The 24,546-nt window shown below is 33.6% G+C and overlaps 1 protein-coding gene across 7 annotated transcripts in view; it reads left to right on the forward strand.

Annotated features, from left to right (window-relative positions):
- NFIB (nuclear factor I B) overlaps window positions 1–24,546 on the forward strand; it is a gene marked incomplete at its 5' end in the record, with an annotated part of 427,407 nt that overhangs the window by 346,341 nt on the left and 56,520 nt on the right. For all 7 annotated transcript variants that reach the window (XM_084237474.1, XM_084237475.1, XM_084237478.1 and 4 more), the window contains 3 exons: window positions 13,829–13,897; window positions 19,554–19,674; window positions 23,491–23,609. In XM_084237474.1, the coding sequence (XP_084093600.1) occupies window positions 13,829–13,897; window positions 19,554–19,674; window positions 23,491–23,609 (309 nt within the window). The remainder of the gene's footprint in view (window positions 1–13,828; window positions 13,898–19,553; window positions 19,675–23,490; window positions 23,610–24,546) is intronic.

A 24,546-nucleotide genomic window follows, 5' to 3' on the forward strand; every position in this document is an offset into this window, starting at 1 on the left:
TGAATTATAGAGAGAGTATTTAGAAAGGAGAACAGAGGGGAAAGGAATGGCCACTTGTGGGATTGCTCTTATAACATGAAGAAAGCAAAACATTTTTAAAAGAAGATACTTGGTGCAGAATCTCAATGCAATACTATTTTGAAAGATATTTGCACTTTGTCTGTTTAACTAAAACACCTAGTTTATTTTAATAATTTTTCTTAATCTCTGTTGCTGGTATTTTTGCCTTGGGTCTTAGTCCTGCTGATATATCCATTAGAGGCCCATGGTGATCTCCATAATATACAAAGCTGATTACTTAATTCCCCTCCCTGTATGTATCAGAGGTCCTCCCCCTAGACTAATCCTTAGCATGGCATCTCACAGGACCCCTGGGAAGATGGTCCCACTCTCCCTACCACTGCCTGCATGAGCCTTGATGTAACCTTAACCTTAGCCGTGTGCAGCTTCTTTGTGTCTTTGCCCACGTTGTTTCTCTACTAAGAATGCCTGCCCTTTGTGACCCCCTCCTTGGTGAGATTTCCCAGCTCCTCTCTGTAGCACTGTTTACAGTAATAGCAGTTACCACTTTTTTTTTTTTATCAATATTTAGTGTCTTTTTTGCATAGTGGATTCTGAATGCCATTGGGTGAGGGTGGAATTATTTTTGTAAACCTAATCTAAGACAGTGCCTGACCAGAGGCATTGTTAAGATTTTTGAAATAGAGGCTTAGTTTTAATATTAGACTAACTAAATTGTAACTTATTTTGCACTGATGACCATTACCATCTCAGAATCTGACCTTGATGAGGAAAGGCAGGGCATTTCACTGAGATGGTTAGGATGAGGCTTTTCTACCCTGTAGGTCAACTGTCCCTTAGACATGACTTTTGGGAGATGTTCTGAACTCCTAACCTTCTGTTGCATGGTCTGATGATGGATTTTGTAGGCTATATCTGACTGAAAATTGTAACGCTCTAATATAATTACTGATTGAGAAAGTGAGTCTTCAATTTTCTCTTCTTCCAATCTGATGAAAATTAGTAGAGGAGTTCTGTTTGCTGTTTTTACACATTACACATTTGTTTACTCATACATATTGAGTGTATTCTAATATTGCTAGAGTTTACCTAATCGTGAATGGGGGATCAAGTAAGGTAAATTTCTAGAAGTTGCAAAAATTACAAGAATGATAGTAGTTAACTTCCTTTTTTTTTTACTTTATTATACTAGATGTTTCTAATTCATTTTTCTTTTTGTGATGTGGAAACATTATTACTTTTGAAAATTGAAAACCACTGATTAAAATCATTTACACAAGGAGTTTTTTTTTCTTAGCTTTACTGAGTTATAATTGATGCATAATAAATTGTGTGTCTACATCCATTGTAATTAGATATATATGTACACTTATTAGATGAGTTTTGATATATATGTATACAAATAAGCCCATCATCAAAATCTAGATAATAAGCATTTCTATCAAGCTCAGAAGTTTCCTTTAACTACTTAAAAATCTATCCCATTCTTTACTCCCATATTCACATGACCTCTGATCAGATTTCAGTCATAATAAATTAGAAATAATTTCTTGAATTTTATATAAATGGTATAAGCAGCCATTGGAAATTAGTTAGGAACTGATCTTATCAGTTATTACTTTTACTAGTATTACAATTATTGCCATTAACAATAAGTATTTATTGATTCCTAAACATTTTAAAAGAACTTTATTATTTAATCTTTATTTCAAATCTGTGCATTTGGTATTATTATTATTTACATTTACAAATTGGAATTGGGAGATTAAAGAGATTAGCTATTCAAAGTCATTCATAAAAATTGGAGCAGATTAGGAAATTGAACTGAAGAAGGGCTTAAAGTGATTATCACAGAATCTGGTGGAGATGCTCAGTAAGTAATGAACACTGTTATTTTTATCATTATTGTTATTGTAATTTTTATTGATATTGAAGTTAGATAATTTACCCAAAGTTATACAGCTAGTAAGTCATAGTATAGGAATTCAGATTCAATTATGTCATTCCTCAAGCCCTCACTCTCAACCTATATTGAGACCTTGAGTTATAGCTAAGGAAAGCCATATGATTTTCTTAGGCCAAACTCTAACATCGGACTGACTACTCTGTAAGTAGAAAGAAAACTATCCAAACAGGATGTATGCTCTTGGTGAGAAAATATGAAGCATAAGGGAAAGGAGACTCTTCAGATATATACCTCTAGTTGTAGCTATTAGATATGGACTAATAAGAGAATAGTAATAAATTAAGTAGTTATGCCAAAGTAAAAGATTATAGACATAAATGTCAATCGTAAAAAGAAATTCTTAAATATTTATAAACAGAATTTACTAACAACTACCTGAGTCCAAAATTCAGGTTACATTTTTTTTAATTATAGCATTAATTCATAACATTAATTTACCCTCTTAATGATTTTTAAGTATACTTAAGTATATTCAGTAACATTAAGTATAGTCACAATGTTGTGCAACCAATCTCCATAATGTTTTTCATCTTGCAAAATGAAATTCTATACCCATTTAGCAACAACTCCTCTCTTTCCAACCACCGTTCCACTTTGTTTCTTTGAGTATGACAACTTAGATATCTCATATAGGTATTTGTCTTTTTGTGACTATTTTTTTTCCAGGTTACATTTTTGTTTTATTATTTTTTTTAGTCTTTTGACCCAGTTCTTCCATTTTCCAACTCTCACTGCTGCAACCAACAATCTGTCAATTTGTCTCTGTATCCATGAACTTGTTTTTTTGTTGTTGTTTGTACTCATCTGTAGGAGAGAGGATCATACAATATTTGTCTTTCTCCGGCTTATTTCATTTAACATGAGACTCTGAGGTTCTTACCATCACATGGCAATATTTAATTCTTTTTGTTGATTGAATAATATTTCACTATCTATCTCATGATTTCTTTGTTGATTCATTCATTATTGGACAAGTAGGTTGTTTTTTATATCCTGGCTATTGTAAACAATACTCCAGTGAACAAGGAAGACATATCTTTTTTGATTTGGTGTTTCAGTTTTCCTCAAAAATACCCAGAAGTGAAATCTCTGAATCATAAGGTAGTTCTGTTTTCAATTATTTGGGAATCAGCGTACTATTTTCTATAGTATATGTATCACATTACATTCCTGCCAAATGCATAGTTTCCCTTTTTTATACATTCTTATCAATGTTTGTTATTTATTGTATTTTTAATAGTAGCCACTATAATAGGTATGAGTTGATATCTATTTGTAGTTTTGATTTGTATTTCCTTAAAAATTAATAATATTGAACATTGAACATCTTTTCATCTACCTGTTGAATATCTACATGTCTTTGAAAAATGACTGCACATCTTCTACCCATTTTTAATTGGACTATTTGCTTTTCTCTTGAGTTGTATGAGCTCTTTATATATTTTGTATATTAGCCCCTTATTTTATACATACATGCATGCATATACATACATTTGAAGTTATTTCCCAGGCAATATGCTGCCTTTTTCCTTTGTTAATTATTTCCGTTGCTGTGCAAAAACCTTTAAAATTTTGATGTAACCCAACTTGCTTATTTTTGCATTTGTTGCTTTAACTTTTAGTATCAGTTTATAAAAATCATCAAGACCTATGCCCAGGAGCTAACCATCATTCTCCCCCCCATATTATAATGTGTTACATTATAATCTTTATTTAATCTATTCACATTCATTTTTGTGTGTTGTGTAAGGCAGTAATGCAGTTTCACTTTTTTGCATATGATTGCACAGTTTCCCAACACTATTTATTGAAGAGAGACTCCTTCATGCATTGTGTATTCTTGGTTCCTTTATTACAAATTAGTTAACAATGCATGCATAGGTTTGTTTCTGGGCTTTCTAGTTTGTTCCATTTTTCTTTGTGTCTTTTTCATGCCAATATCATACTGTTTCTCTTACTATGGTTTTGTAATATAGTTTAAAACCAGGGAGTATGATGTTTCTGCTTTGTTCTTTCTCAAGATTGCTTTGGCTGGTTGTGGGGTTTTTGGGTTCCATTCAAATTTTAGGGTTGTTTGTTCTATTTCAGTTAAAAATGAATTTTGGTAGGGATTATAGATTGTTTTGGATACTATGGATATTTGAACATAATTAATTCCTATAATCCATGAGTATGAAATAGCTTTCCATTTATTTGTGTTTTAATTTCTTTCATTAATATCTTATTTTCAATATAAGTGTCTTTCATTTCCTAGGTTAAATTTATTCCTATGTATTTTAATTTTTGATGCAATTTAAATGGGATGTTTCCTTAATTTCTTTTTCTGATATTTTATTATGTATATAGAAACACAACAGAATTTTGCATATTGATTTTGTATCCTGCAACTTGACGGAATTCATTTGTTAGATTTAATGGGATTTTTTTTATGGAGTCTTTAGTGTTTTCTATGTATAACATCATATAAATTGCAGATAGAAACAGTTTTATTCATTTCTTTCCAATTTGGTTGCCTTTTATTTTTTTCTTCCTAATTGCTCTGGCTAGGATGTCCAAAATTATGTTGACAAGTGGTGAAAGTGGAAATCCTTGTTGTGTTTCTGTTCTGACTGGAAAAGATCTGTTCCACCATTGATATAATCTGTGGGCTTGTCACCTATGGAAATACATTCCTGCCTTATCTGCTTTGTTGTGAGTTTTTATTATAATAAAATGTTGAATTTTGCCAAATGCTTTTCCTGCATCTATTAAAAGGATCGTGATTTTTATCCCTCACTTTGTTAATGTGGTGTATCACATTTACTAATTTGAGTATGTTGCTTCCTTGTAATAAATTCCTCTCAATCACAGTGCATGAATTGAGTTTGTTAATATTCTGTATTTTGCTATAGATCTTTATAGATTCATTCATCAGGGATATTTCTTATAATTTTCTTTTCCTGTGATATCCTTTTCTGATTTTTGTATCTAGTAATGTTGGTATTGTAAAGTGAATTTGGAAGTGTTACCTCCACTGCTTCTTCTTTTTCTTTTTTCTTTTTTTTTTGTTTTTAAAAAGAACTTTAGAAAGATTGCTGTCACTTCATTGAATGTTTGATAGTGAATCCATTTAGTCTTGAATTTTGTTCTTTTGAAAGTTTAAAAAAATATTCATTCAGTCTGCTTTTTAATTAATCTGTTCAGATTTTCTATTTCATCATGACTCACTCTTGGTAGGTTATATACTTCTAGGAATTTATTTCTTCTAGTTGGCAAATATGTGGGCCTATAATTGTTCATAGTAGTCTGTTATAATCCTCTGTATTTCTATGGTATTAGTTGTAACATTTCTTTTATTTCTGATTTTGAGTTTATTGTCTTCTTGAGTCTAGCTGTATAGGTTTGTCAGTTTTATTTCTTTTCAGAGAGCAAGCATTTCATTTCATTGATCTTTTCTGTTATCATATAGTCTCCATTTTATTTATATCTGCTATAATACTTGTTATTTCCTGCATTCCAGTCACTTTAGACTTCATTTGTTCTTATTTTTCTTGTTTCTTGAGGTGTAAGTTTAGGTTATTTGAGAATTTTCTTGTTTCTGGAGGTTGGCATTTATTGCTATGGAGGTCCTGCTTAAAATTGGTTTTGCTGTGTTCTTTAAATGAAAAGGATAATTTATTGCTGGGTTTTGTACTTTTTACTGTTTGCTTTTATCTACTTTTTTACTTAGATTCGTTATTAGGAAATCATGTAACTTGCTGCATTTTCAGGGTCCATTGATATGGTCATTTATTTTTATTTCTCTATCATATTGATATATTTTCTGATAGTGAACCACACTCATTCATGGAATCAACTCTAAAGATATTAGTGTGTTTCCTTTTGATAGCATTGCTATATTCAATTTGATGATGTTTTATTTGGGATTCTTGAAGTTGCATTTACCTTTGTGCTTGGTCTTTGTTTGCCTGTGTTGTGTTTATAAAGGAGGTTGCATATTAGATATTCAAGTTTTTCTAGTTTAATAAAGTTTTATGGGCAGCCTTCTTCATAAGGAAACTTGACATTATTTTCTAAGGCCTGGGGGAGTATAAATATTGGAATTTAAAGTCTAAATAAAGGATAGATAAAATCCAGCTGTGCACCCATCTGTAACTGATGCTATTTTAAAAGGTAGTTCTTTAATTACCTTTGTATTCTGTACTAGGGTTATCTATTTTTAAGTGCATAGGAATCTCCTATTGATCTTGTAAAACCAAAGATTCTAAATCTGAGGGTCTGGAATGAAGCCTGACTTCTGAATATCTAACAAGCTCCAGATTATGCCAATGTCATTGGTACTGAGACCACATTTTGAATAGCAAGGTGCTGGCACAGTGGTTCCCAGACTTGGCTACACATGTGAAATCCCTGGAGAACTTTTGGAATATCTTTATGTCTAGGCCACATCCACAACAATAAAATCAAAATAGCTGGTGGTGAAAGCCAAGCATAAGCATTTTTTCAAGAACTCCAGATGGTTCCAATGACCAGTGAATTTTTGAAAACACTGTATTAGAGTAATCAAAGTATTGGGGTCTTCACTTCTGCTCAATTTTGGTGACTTTTATTTTACTAAATAATTATCCATTATAATTTTTAAAGTTGTGGTCATTAAGTTGCAAGTGTTATTCTCTCATAATTCTTCTGGTATATTTGGTTTCTGTGGTTCTCCCTCCTATTCTTTCACTTGTATATATTTTTTTCTTTTTTTTCTTAATAAGGCTTACAAAGGATTTTTCTATTTTGCTGGTCTTTTCAGAGAATTGTCTTTCTTTTTATTTTTGCTTTAGGTATTCTACTTTTATTTCTATCTTGTTAATTTCAGTTTTTTATTTTTCATTCTATCTTTTTGTTTTTTTTAGATTGTTTTACTGTTATTTCATGGTAAATAATTTTCCTTTCCATTGTATTCTAGATAACATAATTTTCTTTTGAATTTCTTTTGGTTCATAGTTTATTTTCTTAATTTCCTGGTATGTCTGAAAATTTGATCACTTTTAACTTTTACTTTTGTTTGCTAGAGATGAGTATATGGCCTGAAAAAGCCTCTGCTCTTAAGAATTTGTTTAGGGCCTCCCTGGTGGCGCAGGCAGTTGAGCACAGTCCTATGAAGCTGTCCACAGCCTCTGCAGTCGGGTTTGATCCCAGCCAGCTGGGAGATACCCACATGGCACAGCAGACCTCTACTGTCTTGCCCGCTGCTGCCCTCAGCAGTGTATGTCAGTCAGGCTACCTGTTCTGTTCCCCGCTCTGTCTCTGGTGAATCCTCTCACCGTCCCGCACATCTGGCCTGTACCCCGGTTCTTGTATAAATAAATAAATCTTTTTTTTTTTTTTTTTTAAGAATTTGTTTAAGCTTTCGTTTCTCTTTGGTCAAAGGGATCATCAATTTTGTGGAATTTTCATGGACTTAAGGACAAGTACAGTTTGTATTTGAATGCTAAAATTTTAATCTTTGTCTTATAATCACAATCAATTTTTTTTAAATGTTGCATCCAAAATATTCACTATAATTGTAGTTTATCGAGTTTCTTGTGTTTTAACAGTTTTTGTTTTATGCATTTCTCCACAATATTGTTTGGCACATGTGGGACTTAAGATGTGACTTCTTCATTAATTGTGCTTTTTATCCTTTCATAATGCTCCTTACCTGTTTATTGTAATTCATGTTAAAATATATGTTAACCATTGCCAATTGATGCTGCTGTATTTTATTCAAAGTTGCCTAATTTCTCTTTGCCTGTCAATTTTTTTCCAACTGGGTTCTTGATGTCATCTTAAGTGTGTTTCTTAAAATTACTTGGATTTAGTTTGTTTCTGTCAGCCTAGTGGTCTCTTAATGGGATAATTCAGTCCACTAATAGCAATGATTGATATCCTTGATTTTATTCCTTTTATTTTACTTTATATTAGTTATCTCTCTTAACATATTATGTCCTTATTTTTATTGTCTTGTTTGAGTTTCTATTCATTACCTTTTGTTTTCTCTTTGTTGATTTGGAGGTTCAGCATTCCCTTTCACTGCTCTTAAGATAAAATGTCTCTCTTCACTACTATTTGAAAACAATATGCAGGTTTCATATTGATTCATAGGCTATGATTACTGTCTGTGTTTTAGGGAGGAAAAATATAAGGAGGTGTCAAAGAGGTAAGCAGCCTGCCTTAGGTTTACATAGAAAGTGGCAGAACTGCTTTTTTAGTGTAGTTTAACATAATTAGATTATATTAATTACAGTAAATTTTATTATAATAGTAATGTGGTAAAATTTAATTTAATTCTATAATTTTAATATAATTTTGCTACACTGTGAAAATAAACATAGCTCTCTTTGTAAGTCATAAAATATCTATGCTAATAAATTTTAAAATCTGAAACAGTTGATGACTTTCTTGGAAAATATATCATAATGTCTTGAGATCAGAAAACAGAAATGAGTCATAATCATGAACGACTCAAAGTTGTCTAAAGAATTTTCTCTGAAACAAATTCTGGGAAGATGATTTTACCAGTGAGTCTTCCCATACTTTCAAGAACATTTTGAGAAATCATATTTTGCTTTGTTCCAAAAAATCTAAACCATGTTTATGAAACTTACATATAAAAATTTCCTATTATGGAAATTTGACAAATAAATTACAAATATTCCCACAGAAGTTTCCTTACTATATGTGGAGAACTTGAAAGAAACTGCTTTAAAAAAATCAACCAGAAAATTAAATGACCCATCTTCCATGGACAAGAAAAGGTATTTTAATCTAAGAATCCAGGAAGATAGAACAACAATAAATGCTGTATAGGAAAAACATGTATCCTCTTTTAATGCCAGAAAGTCATTAAATAATAATCAGTGACCATTCTCATCAGAATACTTTTAAAAACTTGAGAAAACTAGGAATAAGCAAATAGATCAAGTGATGAGAAAAAGATCATCAGTTAGTAGCCAACAGCAGGAATTTTATTCCACAACTACTAAGATTACTTCTAGAATTTTGGTTAATGATAGAAGTAATCTCAGCAGGCCTATGAATAAAATTCCTGCTAGCACAATTCCTATTTTACATAATTTTGAATTTTCAGTTCACAGAAATGATGCATATGTATCTGAAAAATCCAATTTTATTTTGATTGAATATGAAAGTAATCATTTCAATGCAATAATATCTTTCCACTATCCATTGCCGCAGTTAAAAGAAATCTCTACTGATACTTAATTCTAGCAACAAGGTAGTAACATGGACATGCTCGTGATCTTCCTGAGGAATAAAAATTGGCAAAACCTTTATGGAAAGCAGCTTGACAGTTTTTACCATGAGCTTTAAACGAGTTTATGTCCTTTGACCCAGTTATTCCACTTCTGGGAACTCCATCCTAAGGAAATCATGAGAATTGCTGACAGAGATTTGTGTGTGAGGATGTTAATGGCAGCTCTGTTTATAATATTTTTTTAAATGGGAAATAACCTAAAATGCCAAATAATAGGAGAATGGTCAAATAAATATGATATAACCATGCAATGTAATATTTTATCGTCATTAAAATCATGCTTTTGAAAAACTATTTAAGCTAAAGGGAAAGATGCAAAGCTAATTGGGAAAAATGCTATGAATTTATTTTAAGATTATCTCAATTTTATAAAAATACATATTTACATATATTTATGTCTATGGGAAAATGTTTCAAGAACTGGAAAAATATTAAAAAATACAAATAACATATTAATGTAACACTATTAGAGTGTGTTAAAGTCAGGAAATTTTTGACTCTTTGACTTATCCTTTACCCTCAGGGATTTACTTTTCATATTGAAGGATAAAATTAATTTTAAATTAATGTTAATCTCAGTTATAAGCTGAAGTTCCATTTCTGTGGAGAGAATCATTATCTTTGCAATGATTATGTCTATTTCATAATCATAGTTTCCAACCTTAACCATGACAGTTCAGATCAGTTGACAAATTGAAGGTAGAGCCAAACAGGTCTTATAACTTCCAGAAAGTCACCAATGGATTAGTTATGATAGCTGAAATTAATGACATTTGGCACAAAACTATGGTGAAATAATTTCAACCTCTTCCCCCTTGTACCCCCAAACCAAAGGATTTAGGCATTTTTTTACACTGTGCTGAAGCAAGTGAATAATTGGAACCATAGGGCTGGCAAATGTGTGTGAGATACCCAGTGTTCTATTCATTCACCAAATGAGCAGTGCAGGAAAGCTAACATAGGAAAACAGAGATGTTAAAATTAAAAAATACAGTTAAAAAAAATAAACCAAAACTAGACTAACACAGTAAAAGCCCAGTGAAATCTGAGGGTTCCAGTAGTTTGGAAGTACTCTTAACCCGATTTCATAATCAAAGTGAACATTCTTAACTTTGACAGGGGTCTTTAAAGACTTTGGGAAAATCTTTGCCATTATAAATGCAAGATCCTCATCTATACAGTGGCAACAATGACATGAAAATTTGTAGGGTAATCATGAGCATTATGTGAATTAATACTTTTAAAGACCTTAGCACCCATAGTAGCTTGGTATGGGCTGGTTATTATTACCTTTGTGAGGTTACACATTCCTTTCTGTCTTTTATTGGATGAGAAATCTGTTTATTGAGCAAAAATAACAGTTCCTAGAACTATGCAGAAAGTCTAATCCACCATCTACATTAACAGTCCTTCAAATACTTGAAGACAGCTTTCATGAATTTAATAACTGCTTTCTCTGGCTTTATTTTTTTTTTAATTTCAAGAATAGAACACAGTAGACTATAAAAATGAGTGTTATCAGCCTTCCTTTGGATTTTCTATGTAAATGTTGTTTAACACTCAAATGGTGCTGATTATAATTTGAGATATTAACAGTTAGATATGCCATTGTGTCCCTCTGTTATTGTTTGTGAAAGAGGTTAAACACTATATTAACTTCTGAGTAGTGATTTATTGTTGCTTTTGTTAGGGAAAAATAAAAAAGGAAACTGAAATAATATAATTTGATATTGCCTTTGAGAGTTTTCAGTTTGCAGAAGTCTTTATTTCCTACTCAATTTTATTTTTTAAAAAGCATACATGTAGTGTAAATACAGCATCACATAAACGCAGAGTTGTTCTAATCTTCCTGGCTTAAACTGTTGTGTAATACACTCTGTAACCATTAAGCAGCTGCTCTGCCTCAGAGATGCTCATATTTCCTTTGGTAGATGGAGGGAATTTACTATATGAATGTCTCCAAATTGCTTTAAGATCTTTTAGATCTTTGGCCTCTGTATCTGCTATTTAAATTTGCAGTGGTATGTAGTACTGGAAGACTCCGACAGCCTGGGGTTACTGATGGGGTACAGTTAACATCAATAACCTGATTTTGCTGAATCTCATCTTACGATAATCACAGGACTCCTGACCCTGCAAGATTCTCCCCCAAATATTTTACCAGCGTCCTTAAGTATTGTCTTTTGTGTGCTTGTAAACAAGCACTATTAAGCAGCTAAGTACAGTGTCATCCACTCTTTCTTTTCTCTACCCCTCCCCATTTTGGGTAATGCCCGTCCATTGCAAAGTCTGTGCTGTGTGCAAGGATGCATGAAGGTGGCAGCTGTCGATTTCAGGTGCTTCTTCCAGGCTGTCCCATTGCCCGATTTTCATCAACCCCAGCTCCCACTGAGTCTTTATCAGAAGGCATAATCACTCCTTTTTGGGGTCTGCCCTTTGTCATTCTCCATGCCAGAGTGCAGCCCAGTGGAATCAGTGGTGTTGTGTTTTGTGTAATGGTGCCAAAGTTCTGACATACTTCCTTTTTCATCGTTGTAGTAAAATAATTCATTAATCTTCCTTGGAGAATCAAATTCCTTAGAACTTGGGGAACTGGGGGTGAAAGGGGGAGAAACAGGCTGCTGTTCTCTGAGTTGCCTTCCCTTTTCTCTGAAATAATTCTTGTATTTGGCTCTGTGTGACTGCCTTACAGTCTTCACACTGATAAAGGGAGCTTGAGGTGGCGCCTCTCTCACTTGTGTTTTGACTTCTGTTTGTCCATACACTACGTGGGCATGATGTAGAAGCAAATGATGCCCTGGCTACTTGTTGGAATAATAAAGAAATGAATTTCAGATGATATTTATGTATTTAAATGTTGTTATATATTACACATGTTGTAATACTCTGTATGAAATTATATATATAACTATATATATATAATTTATATAAATATATTGAAATGTTCACTGTTGATTCATTCACTCATTTCATCTGCTTCTAAAGAAGTTGGATGGGTGGATATAAAAACACTCAGATAGATATACGTGACATCTCCATTTGCAACAGTGAAACATTTAAGCTAATTCAAGGATTTTCTGTCTGTTCATCCTATTAGTAGGTAAAAGCAATTTTGTTCTGGTGATACTCTAAATGAAGATTTATGAATAATTTGAGACTGCCTGGAATCCAGTGTTCACAATTCAGTGTATGACTGATTGTTGACTCTACCGGCCAATTTTGATTTATTATTAACATTTAACCTGTGCCTTCTACTGGTTTTATGTTTTTATCTCATTTTTCCTCACAACTCTGAGGTAGGAAATTTCATTAATTCTAACTTATAAATGAGGAACTGGAGGCACACAGTGTCCACTAATGTGGCCAAGAGTCTACACTGGGAGACCAGTGGGGAGTCAAGTCCCAGTTCTTAGACTTGAGTGCTCCCTGCTGCTATTAAACCCTTGCCTCGTCCCTCACTGAATCTAATCCTTTGGTCAGCCCTAAAATGTTATGTCAAATTTTATTAAATTGCTAGTTCTTGGAATCTACACTTGTTTTTTTTTTTCCTGGAAGTATTCCAATTCTAAGGAGTTTCAGACTCTTCTTATTTTCTTCTTGGGACACAGAGAGTGACCATATCTCACCTTCGTATGGAAGTTCTCTCCCCTTCACTCTCATTAAATCTTCTCACAGATGAGAACTTGGCGACTTGACTGGGTGTCTGTGGGCATTCCCATCTCTAGTACTAGATGCAGGTAAACCAACTACCACACAGGTCTGACCTACGCAGGCTTCTGACCTTTGTGGCACATTCATCAGGGTTCTTGTACCTAGAGGCTAAGGAGGGATCATGGGGCATTCCTGGAGACCTGGGTTTACCACCATATGTCAGAAAATATGTCCAGTTCTTAAAGCAAAGGAAATTCAAGGGTGCCGTGGCAAGGGCATGAAAGCAGTGAAGTCATGTGAGGTGTACATGCGTGGAAATATGTCCACGCAGAGTATTTGCTGTATGTATAAATTCTTTCGTGTGGTTCATGACCTTGGAACAAGGGTGGGAGTGCTGCTAACAGCAACTCACTTTTCTTTAATCAGGGAAGGATTTGTGAAAGAACAGTGGTTTCAAGAGATCTTTGAAGTAATTCCAACAGGTGCTAATTGTGGTTGTGGTTTTCCTTTTCCTTTTTTTCTTTCTTTCTTTTTTCTTTTTTTTTTTTTAATAGGTGGACTTTAGTCTCCAGGTGCTTTGGAGCTGAACACACTCAACAAGAACCCCAGAACCTTCATTCTTTGTATGTGGGTCATGGCAAATAGAACCATGCCAATTGCCCTGCACATTCAGAAAGTTAAGAAAAATTTTTTCTAGGAGAATGTCTAGTATCTAAACTTTTTTACTTTTGCTTAAACAGACCTAGCTTGCATTCACAAGTTTTGCTTTTACTTGTCTTTGTTGTAAGCACACTTGGTTTTTGTTTTAACCTTGCTTTGAAAAACACTTGAACAAATTCTAGTGTTTAATCATTTATTTGCTTCCTGCTTATATTAATCTTTTTCCTCTTGATGTTTATTTTCAGGATACCTTGAGGATAGCTTTGTAAAATCTGGAGTCTTCAATGTATCAGAACTTGTGAGGGTATCCAGAAGTAAGTAAATTGTTTTCTTATTATTAAATTATACAGTATGATTTAAAATATTTTGTGTTTTTTTTTTACCTGAAATACAATTTAAAGAGTAATCGCATGCCAGGAGAGTTTGTGTTTTAAATTCTCAGACCATTTGCTCAAATCATACATACATATATATTGTCTGAGTTTCTAAAATATTTGCATTAAAATTATCAAATCTTTTTTGTCGTGCAAAAACAATTTTTGGACTGTTCTGACTGGTCTTCGCTTAACTCACTGTTTTCTTTATGACCATAGATGGTCATTTATATCAAAGGAAGTGTGATTAATTAAATGTACTCTGTGTTGTTATGATAACCCACATAAGTTTCCTGTAGATAAGTGCTTTTTCATTTTACTAACATTTTGCTGGGGACTTGGAGATGTACAGGATATACACACTAGCATGCAGAGTGTAAAGGGATGCAGAAATTAACTTTGCAGATTGTAGTTGGATATAGATAGAAAGCATTGTTGTCCAAAACAATGTCCGATTGTTTTAACTGGCCATTTCACCTGACACACCATTCTTGGTAGCCCGGATGTTCACCTGGCCAGCTACCTAAATGGGGAGGTTTCCTTGATCAACCCTTTTACTTACTACTAACGTATGGAAATAAATCTAAGATGTATCTCTTAAAACACTCAATTTGTTAAAGCAGGTGACTCATTTCTTGCTTCCTCTCTTCTCTGTTTCAACTTACTTATGTAACTTTGAAGGCTGTGTTTTCACTGACATTTTGACAGAGAGTGTCACAGTTTGGAATGATGTTATTTAGTTGATATAGTAGCACTCTTGTCCTTGTTTAAGTCATGTTTTTCATTTGGGTCAAATCCACAGGTCAGGAGCAAGAATTATGATGATTCAAAAAGAACAAAGCAGAGCCAGTTTCTGAGGATAAGTGTAGGAAATGCACCAGAGTCGTATAGGAATCTTCAACTACTAGATGACTGTGTCTTTTGAACTGTAATTTGTCAAGTAGTTCAGGTTTCTAGAGTGGCCAGTGCAAACAGCATGTATCTCAGGGAGTTGTATACAAACAACTCCAGTAAGGTTATCCTTTCTGTCCTAACTCTGCAGTGCGTAAGTGTCTGCCAGAAACACCTCTATTATGGGTATATTTCCTTGGGGACACTATAGGACAGAATCTAATATCCTGCATCCTAGTGCATCCAGGGTTTGTATTTGTTGGGCAAGAGGATTCTGATGGTCTACTCTGTTGACCAAGGCTGTGAATCTTCTATGATTCTCCTAGTCAATATGTGGTGTATGAAGGCCTTTTACATTTCAAAGTGTTTTGTCTGTTTTTAATTTGGAAGAAATATGCTTGATTTCTTGCATCATATAAGAAAGGGGCTATTTGAAGTTATGTGTATGTGTTGGGGTGTGTGTGTGTGCGTGTGTGTGTGTGTGTGTGAGGGAAATGTTCTCCACACCGTTCTCGAGCAGAGAGAAGGTGATGCTGCTACGGTTATCAGATTTTATCAAATGATTAAAATTTGTACTTTTTGAAGCCTTATGATATATTTTTCTAGATATATCCTTCTTTTAAGAATGATAGTAGAAAGTGTTCTGTCAGAAAATATTATTAGTATCTCATTAGAGGTCACATGTTATGCTTGGCACTGTAGGAGAGTCACATTAGTGTCTTAAAAAGCACAGAATGATATTTTGAAAAGTCTGAATTTGAATCATAACAAATAGATGAAAATACTTTTTTGTAACATTCAGAAATAAGATAAATTTAATATACTTCATTCTTCCTTAATTTATACTCTCATCTCTTAGAGGTTTTTAAGTTATCTGTTATAACAAACATTACTGATTTGTAATTAGTACATTAATTATCTATATTCATTCATTAGTTAATTTATTCAGCAAACATTTATTTTCTACTCCGTATGTAAATAGGTGTCTCTGAAACGCTTGAGAAGTTATTCTCCTAAGTGTTTTAATAAATCCACATTATAATCTTATTTACACAATTGAACTTCATTGTTTATGAAATAAGGGTTTGCTAAGTAAACATAAACTACAGCACAGCCCTCATGCTGTATATCATAGATTCTGACTGTGGAAGGTTTATGGTACATTAATGGTTTCTGTCCTCTAGGGTTTTATTATCATTTGACCCTCTAATGCGTATGTTGACTGTAGCTAATGAAGCTATTCAGTTTTAGGATAGTGATCTTTTTGTTGAGTGATATTATCTCCATCCTAAAAGTTGATTTAGGATCAGCTTTTGGAGTGAGGAGAACAATAGGAGAGATTAAGGGTTGGCCTCTAACCTTTAGAATCTCAGGTGCTTTGGAGCTTCATTTCTAAGAGGATATTGGCAACCTCTTAAACATGATTTGCAGCTTTCAGGCTTCTTGCAGCTCCCTGGAAGAGGTGCTAACACTGATGTTTGTATCTGATGCAAGTTCTTCCTGAGGCTTTTAATCAGGAATGTCTGTCCAGGACTTGCTCTTCTCACGTGCTCTCTTTGTTATTAAAATAATTTTTGTGTACTATTTTAGAATTTGGCCAAGTTTATTATTAAACCGCTTTCTTTTGTAAGCTCCCATTTAATGTCAGAATGCACACTCAATTTGGACAATACTCATGTATAAATCTGCAGGCAGATATTTTTATTGCTGTCTTGATACTCTGGGATATTCCTCTGGAACAAAATTAAGAAAAAATAAAATTTCTAAAGATTTGTTTTATCATTTTGCATAAATTATACCTAGTCTGTTTATGGTCAAGCATCTTGTTGACTCTTAAACCCCCTGTATGAAATAGAAGCTACAAATCTTTGCTTAAATATTGCATAAGCTTAATAAATTGCAAATAGTTTATATAAGATAAAATTTGTTAGTTTCCTGTTAGTAGCTCAGTTCTTTGAATTATATCCATTGCTGTTGTTGGAAGCCAGACAGATTGCTTACTTTCACTGAGCCCCTCAAATATCTCCTTCTAGCACATAACCTCTTTCCAATGTCACATAGAACATGATTCTAATAATAAACTTTAAAGCATGTGGTTGCAGTGGGATTTCTTACTTTGCATTTTTTTAACCTCCAGTGTACCTCAGCTACAACAAATAACTACATTTTAGCTGTTCAAAGAATTTAAGTCATTAGACATAGTTACACATTGAATACAAATATTTTCTGTTTAAACGAGTTTAAATTATTTTACGTAAGATGAAAAATCTAAAAGAAAGCAGGGGATCTATAAGTTCTGAGCTAAAACTCCTCACGTATATATTGATTTATTTAATTGTTAATATAGGAAAGAGAGCTGTTGGTTATATATTTCTTGATTACTTCTCTACAATGAATCATTTTCTTATTTTAAGTTAATCTTGGACTGCTTGATATTAAAATAGAATTCAACTGATGGTGAACACATTTAAATTTTTTTTTGAAATTATGGGTACGAAAATACCTTGAAAATCTGAAGCTTCTCTGGGATTTTATCTTCAATGTATCTCAGAAACTCTAAAATTTTGTTGCCACAGCCCAGGACACACTTTCTTTCTTTCATTAAGGCTTTTGAAGGCCTAATAGAAATAGAAATGTGAAAGAATAGAAATTCTTAAGCACTGTACTTTGACACGACCTCCCTGGCTCCCAGCTTGCATATTAACTCTGTCCATGACTGTGCCCCTGTAGAATAATCTCCCATGAATACTTATTCTCCAAAATCCAGGGACAGCTATGGCTTTTGCATAGATTGCTTGGATCTTTCACGCTTATATTGTATTCTACTTCAATTGAAATCCCACAGCATTGATCATGTTATTTGTTTGAGCTGTCTGATTATAATCTGCTCTATGCTGTTTTTCTATGTTTTTACATGAATGTTTTCTGTTGCCCAATATGTTTTATAAAGGGCTGGGGCAGTCTTATATCCTTTGTAATACTTGCCTGCAATGGGCATAACCGATCATTTGCTGAATGTACAAACTAGCAACTAGGTCTTTGCTTTAAGCATGCTTTTGAACTGTTTCAGCTTTACTAACCATTCCAGTCCACCAGGGGATGAATTTGGGGAGAAAGCAGAGGAGGAAGGGCATTTCACATTTTTTGAAAACTATTGTATGTGAGTCACGGTGCTGGACTTTTATCACTCCTTACCTCATTTCCTTCTCAAACTAATCTCATGTGGTAGGTTATTATTACCCTCATTTTGTAGTTTAAGAAACTGAGGCATGTAACTCAGAAGTGGCGCAGAGAATTAGGCTAAATGTTTCTCCTTCCCAATACTTTGTTATAATGAAATGTACTGACTCAGATTTATGTCCAGAAACAAATTTTAAAAATTTGAACAGATGTAATCTGTTGTACAAAAACGAATACTTATATATGGAAATCTCATCATAGTACATATTGGCACATTCAAAAATATTTCTTGATTTGCAAAAACTACCTTCAACTATAAAACTCCATAGGCATGTTTTAAATGGTTTATAAAGTTTTGTCGAAACCCTTTTTCAAACAAAATATAGTTATTAAGAAAAGCCACATTTTCCATTTTTATATGAAACCTGAACATGCATTTTGAAAAACACTTTGGTTCTTATTTCATATATTCCACTTATTTACCTTCCATGATATAATAATTATTTACATAGTTACATATCATTTTTCTCTAAATTTATTTCATTTGTTACATCACTGTTCATTTTTGTAAAGTAAATGGTTTCTCCCCTCATGTGTAGTCCACCTAGTTCTCCCACCACCACACCACCACAGTCCCTTGTGCTGTTCACTCCCCTGTCTTAACCCCCTCCCTCTCCATAACTTACTTTATGCTCAAATCTGTGGTCAGCTCGCAAGTTTGTCTTTTTCTTGACCTTTTCTTCTGTTTCTCTATATTCCACCTATAAGTGAAACATCTGGTATTTTTTTTTTCCTTCTGACTTATTTTGCTTAGCATAATCCCCTCCAGCTCCGCCCATGTTGCTGCAAATGTCATGAATTTGTCTTTTCTACCCAAAGAACACAAAGAACACCCATTCGAAAGGAAGCCTCCAAGCCTGTGTTTACCGCAGCACTATTTACAATAGCTGAGATACAGAAACAAGCTAAATGAAGATGAATGGGCTAAAAGTTGTGGTATATTTACCCGATGGAATACTACTCAGTGATCATCTCATGATATCTAATCCATTCTAGCAGTGTCGCTGTTATTTATAGAATAGTAATCTTGGTATTCTTTTGTGAAACAGTTCTATATTTATTTATTTAATAGCTGTTTGGGCTGTGAGAGCTGGCTTAGTAGAAAGCCTTTTGCTTAGTGCTGAGCAACAGGAAACTTGATTTCCTCTGAAGCATCTATAGACTAGTGAGGTACAGGTGTAGTTATAACTAATGGAAAGGAGTGAGAGAGACAGTTTGGGAGTGGGAGTAGGGAAGTGGTAACTCATCATTATAAGCTGAGGGCCTTGAGTTCCAGAACTTTACCATTGGCATCAGGAGTATGTTTTCAAGTCCTGCCTGGTATATAGTAGACTTTAAACTCTTTAAGTTGAAGTGTTGTCCACATTCTTGCCTACAGGCAAATACCAGATTTTTGCATTTGAATGAAGATGACAAGTATAAGTGTCATTCGGATGTTGTTTTTTTTTTTTGTTTTTTTCCTCAGCACCCATAACCCAGGGAACTGGAGTCAACTTCCCAATTGGAGAAATTCCGAGCCAACCATACTATCATGACATGAACTCGGGGGTCAATCTTCAGAGGTCGCTGTCTTCTCCACCAAGCAGGTAACTAACTGAAAGATGAGCTGCTTTTGCTCTAAGCAGATATGTAAATATGTAGGTAGGTAGGTAACCAGATAGGTAGGTAGGTAGGCAGGTACAGAGATAGGGGCAACAAAGTAAAGAGTTCCAGAGTTTTTGCTGATTTTACACAGATTTTTAATCTCTACAGGCTATGTATATATGTGTATCTGCTCACACACACATATATACATATATACAATTACATCTAATATATATATATCTTTTATATATATGTTAGCTGTAGCTGTTCAGAGCACTCAAAAAATCTTACTAGGGGTAATAAGGGAACTATAAAAATATATTAATATGATTTTTGTTCTATGTTTTGTCCTATGTAATATAATTATGTGCTATGAAATATTTTAATTCTACAAGCTAATTCTTTTGACTACTTTAACAATGATGTTATCATGGCAATGGGCCCTGCTTTATTATTGATCCATACTGGTTACTTTTACCTGTAAAAGACATCTGAGTATGGGATAATGAACCATGAAATCTAAAATGCATCATTTACTTAACTTTAAAAGTAAAAGGACTTGTTCTAAGCTACAGTTTGCCAAATTCCTCAGTTAGTCAACATTCTCTGAGTACTTTAGTTAACCCTTAGTTATCAATGAAAGTATCATCTGCTTTGATATTTGGTTTCCGCTTTTGTTGGAAAAGGAGATAAAGTGAAGTTACTTTGCTCTTTGGTTCTCTCTAGACATTGTCATTTTTCTCTTTACCTTCTGATTCTGATTTTCAGTCCCATCAGAGTTTTAAAAAAGATTTCCTATTTAAATAAGGGATAAATAGCTTGGAAATTTGGTTGGGCATAAAATTTTATGGTGATATGTTCCACTATTATAGAATGATAGAAGAGAACTCAGCTCATGAGAAAGAAAAATGAATAAATATTTTCTCTTGTGTTTTTTTTTTTTTTTTGAGTTGGTTTTTTAATATGTGAAGACCCATCTCATTTCTGGACTATTAAATTTACCAATGATCAAATATAAGAGTCTATGCATTTTAGAACAAAACTTGTATTTTATAGTGTCAACTTTTAAAATAAAATAATATCTGAATAATTTTTCTTACACTGTTCTCAAAGATTAAAATTAATTGCATTTAGATTAATTATGAGGGGCCTCCCTGGTGGTACAGGTGTTAAAGTATCAAGCTGTCACCAGCCACTGCAGTATGAGTTTGATCCCCAGCCATGGAGCTAACTCTCATGGCGCAGCAGACTTCTCCTGTCTCACCTGCTGCTCCCCTCAGTAGTGTATTTCAGTAGCACCACCTGTTTTGCTCCCCACTCTATCTCTGGTGAATCCTCTCACCCCCGTACCCCCACCCCGCACCCTTGTCTATACCCTGGTTCTTGTATGCATAAATAAATAAAAATTTAAAAAAATTAATTATGAAATGATATATATTTGTATGTTTATAAACTAAGTTCAATTATATATCATTTATAGTCAAACTTTTTCCATGTAGTTAGATTACAAACCAAGATAATTTGCCTTATTACTACTAAAATTGTGATATGCTGAGATCTTAAACATGCTCTATGTTTTCTGAATTTAAAATGAGTAGTAATTTACTATTTGCCTCATGGATCAATATGTTATCAGCGCAGATCTTTCCTAATATTCATTCAGTTTCAGAGATTATGTCATTCAGAATAAACAAGGTATAAAATTATTTCTCAGTTACATCCTTATGAGAATTAACTTTCTCATTTCAAGAAAATATAGAAAATAAGTAAATATCCATAAACAAATATCCATAAGTAAATATCCATAAATAAATATCACTGACTCACAAAAGTGGGAAGTAAATTAAAGGAAAATTTAAAAAATGTATATGTTCTAACTCTGGATATCATTGGAAGAGACTAAAGAATTATAATTTACTCTGACTATTTAGTGTGGAAGAAATTGCCATCTTCTACATCATGAAAATGCTCTGGGAGTTGTGAGTCAAATATTAATTCCTAGTGTATCTATGAATATATTCAGATGTACACATACTTTCAGGGTTTGAAAACACAATACAGCAGAAAAACAACAGACTTGGAAGTCAGAAGTCTTTATTTTGTATTGGATTACTGGCATTAACTTTCCCTGGGCAATTCACTGAGTTTTCCCAAACTTGTCTCCCCATTTTTAAGAAAAGGTAGGGCCAGTTTATATGTGTGGTTTCGAAGGTCATTCCCAACTCCGAAATCCTGTGACATGATGTTTGTTATCACTGCATAAAATTACTTTACAAATTTTTAAAAAGTTTTTACCTGAATAAAAATTCTTTTTTTTTAAAATTAATTTATTTATTTATACAAGCACTGGGTACAGTCAGAAGTGTGGGAGGGTGAGAGAATTCACCGGATCCAGAGCAGGGAGCAGAACAGGCAGACTGATGAAATACACTGCTGAGGGGAGCAGCAGGCACGGCAAGAGAAGTCTGCGCACCTTGTGGGACCCTTGCAGGCCAGCCAGGGATCGAACCGGCGCTGCAGAGGCTGCAGGCAGCTTCGCAGCCTAGTTCTCAACCGCTGCGCCACTGGGGAGGCTGGATAAGGATTCTTAATGAAAGAAAAAAATACTCTTCTCATACTGATAGTTAATTATTTAGCAGATATTAGTAGGGATATGTGAGGGCAGCATGTGCCATAGTAGAGTTTTTTTATTCTCTGTAATTGATGTGAGTCGTGTTTTCTCTATTAAAATGTTTCATTTTAAAAGTATACCATTTGGGCCTCCCTGGTGGTGCAGCAGTTGAGCGCTGGGTTGTGAAGCTGCCCGCAGCTTCTGCAGTGCCTGTTCGATCCCCGGCTACTCCCCGGCCACCAGAGGAGGGTCCCACATGGCGCAGACCTCTCCTGCCGCCCGCTGCTCCCCTCAGCAGTGTACTTCGGTCCTTCTCTCTGCTCTGCTCCCTGCTCTGGCTCTGGTGAATTCTCTCACCCTCCCGTGCTTCTGACTGTACCCAGTGCTTGTATAAATAAATAAATAAATAAATAATCTTTAAAAAAAAAATAAGTATACCATTTGGATTGAATTTGGCAATGGCTTGTTTTTCATGGTTGATTTTAAGAGTAAAGGGTCTGATTTGTAAGGAAAAGGTGTAAAGCATAATATATGAAATAGTTTATAATCAGTGAAGTATTGCAAAATATTTTTTCTTATTAATTATAGGGTTACTACTAATAATTACTATTTAATTAGTATCTTTTAAATGCCAGCTACTTAACTAGGAACTTTACACTTAATAACTCACTTAATCCCCTTAATCACTCCCCTTTGAACTAGATTTTATTATTTCCATTTTACAGATGATTAAAGTCAGTTTAGAAAGGTCAGTGAATTAACTATTAAGAAGTAGTAAGTGGCCTAGTCAAGGTCTAGTACTAGGGCTAGTCTGACTCTATTCCAATATCTTATCTTTCAGTTAAAGGGATTACATTGCTAATAGCATGTACTAACAAATGAATATTATTAATATTAATAATTATTGTAAGAATCAGTTACAAGCTTAATAACAATTTTCAAATTAGTCCATGTATCACATTGAGAATTCACCTTTTATTACTGATATTTCTTTGTAAATACATTTCAGAAGGTAAATATAATAAGTACCATTTTTTAGGCAGGTATTTAAATAATAAAATATAATAAATGGAATAGACAACTAAAAACATTTTCTATTCCTGTTGCTATTTAAATACTCTCCATTCTTTCAAAAATGATTATGGGATTTTAAATTACTTGTGTTCGTGGAAATCCCACTAACATAACTATTGTCATATTTTGACAGCAAAAGACCCAAAACTATATCTATAGATGAAAATATGGAACCAAGTCCTACAGGAGACTTTTATCCCTCTCCGAATTCACCAGCTGCTGGAAGTCGAACATGGCATGAAAGAGATCAAGGTGAGTGCTGAGGATGTGCCTTCAGACATGAGAGTAAAACATCCACTCATTTCATACGTTTCATTTAGTGAAAATTTTATAATTGAGCCGAGAGAGTATGTTTTCTTCATGCAATAATCATGGTAAAAATGCTTTTAAGATAATATACAAATCAAATCTTATTAAAGTTGTTACAAAAATTCTTTATTTTACATACTTCTTGGATGTTTTCGTCCCACAGTTAATGTAGGTGAATGATCATGGTCTGTCTACTTTAATTGGTTGCATTGCAGCAGAGCCACAAATTCTGATTCCTTTAGATCGGTTGGCTCCACTCTGTGAGATATTTCAGGGAGGAGCCAAACTTTTAAGCAGTTTGCAAGTGTCAGATACTGAAAGTTCCCATTTAAAGGAAGTCATAATTCCTGTAGGAAGTAGGTACAGTTAAAAAACAATGAATATAAGTGTAATGTATGAAACTTTGTGTCGAGTCAATTTAGTTATGCTTTCTAGATAAAACAGACTCAATTCCATGTTTGGGGAAACATGGAATTTTAAAAATTGGGTGTTATTTGACTCTGAATTCAGAGTCAAATCTTTTTTCATTCTTAAAGTCTGTTGAATTAATAAATTTCATCAGACTTACCCATGCAATTTTGCCACAAATAGAAGGAGACTAGTAAGTATAGAAGTAGAAAAATTAGCTAACTGAAATTTTTGTTAATATGTGTGTATTGTGCAAATATGATTTACATTAGCAGCATAAAATGTACTTGAGAATTGTCTTTTAAATCAAACTGCATTTCATTGAAAATGTAAAAGAACTCTTAATCAATGGTTTTCAGCCCACAATTTGGGTGTGTCTCTCTGAGGGTGGGAGCTGCATATTGAGTAATCTCAGGAGATAAATTACTTTGAAGCTGAGCAATGAAAGCCAAAATCAGTTAGACTCTTCTTG

The sequence above is a fragment of the Talpa europaea genome (assembly GCF_964194135.1).
Source record: "Talpa europaea genome assembly, chromosome: 7".
Classification (NCBI taxonomy): Eukaryota; Metazoa; Chordata; class Mammalia; order Eulipotyphla; family Talpidae; genus Talpa; species Talpa europaea.